The 549-nt window shown below is 55.0% G+C and overlaps 1 protein-coding gene across 1 annotated transcript in view; it reads left to right on the top strand.

The window, feature by feature from the left end:
- EMH_0065440 (uncharacterized protein) overlaps positions 1 to 504 on the top strand; it is a gene marked incomplete at both ends in the record, with an annotated part of 5,415 nt that extends 4,911 nt beyond the window's left edge. Inside the window, 2 exons of the mRNA XM_013498382.1 lie at positions 191 to 318; positions 453 to 504. Of these exons, the coding sequence (XP_013353836.1) occupies positions 191 to 318; positions 453 to 504 (180 nt within the window). The remainder of the gene's footprint in view (positions 1 to 190; positions 319 to 452) is intronic.
- Between the last annotated feature and the right edge of the window lie 45 nt (positions 505 to 549).

Raw genomic sequence — 549 nt, 5'->3', positions numbered from 1 at the left:
GCAGCAGCAGGCTGCTGCAGCGACGCATGCATTGTCTATCATCTCGTTTGTTTAGTGGAGGGGAGGTAAGCAGACCCCACAATATACAAAAGGAGACAGTAGACACCTCAGCATACACCTGAAAGGAGACAGATGCGGTGCTGCTGCTGCTGCTGCTGCTGCTGCTGCTCTGCTGCTGCTGTGCATGCAGACAATGCAAACCCTCTCCAATCAACTGCAGCAGCAACTGCAGCAGCAGCAGCAGCAGCAGCAGCAGCAGCAGCAGGGGTCTCAGTCTCCCCCCCCTCCTGACCTCGCCTCTGCTTTGCTGCAACGCAAGTCAGTCCCTGCTTTGCTGCTGCTGCTGCTGCTGCTGCAGCTGTTGCTGTTGCTGCTGTTGTTGCTGCTGCTGCTGCAGCAACATGTCTGCTGAATTAATATTATGTGTTTCATTCTGCTGCTGCTTTCTGCAGCAGCAGAAGCAGCAGCAGCAGCAACAGCAGCAGCGTGGAGCCTGTTGTATAAGTATCTTACACCTAGCTGCTGCTACTGCTGCTGTTGCTGCTGCTG

This window comes from Eimeria mitis, genomic scaffold (assembly GCF_000499745.2).
Source record: "Eimeria mitis Houghton genomic scaffold, Emh_scaff3386, whole genome shotgun sequence".
In the NCBI taxonomy this organism is placed as follows: Eukaryota; Apicomplexa; class Conoidasida; order Eucoccidiorida; family Eimeriidae; genus Eimeria; species Eimeria mitis.
Note: the sequence above shows the minus strand (reverse complement) of the source record. Positions and strands in the feature narration are given on the sequence as shown.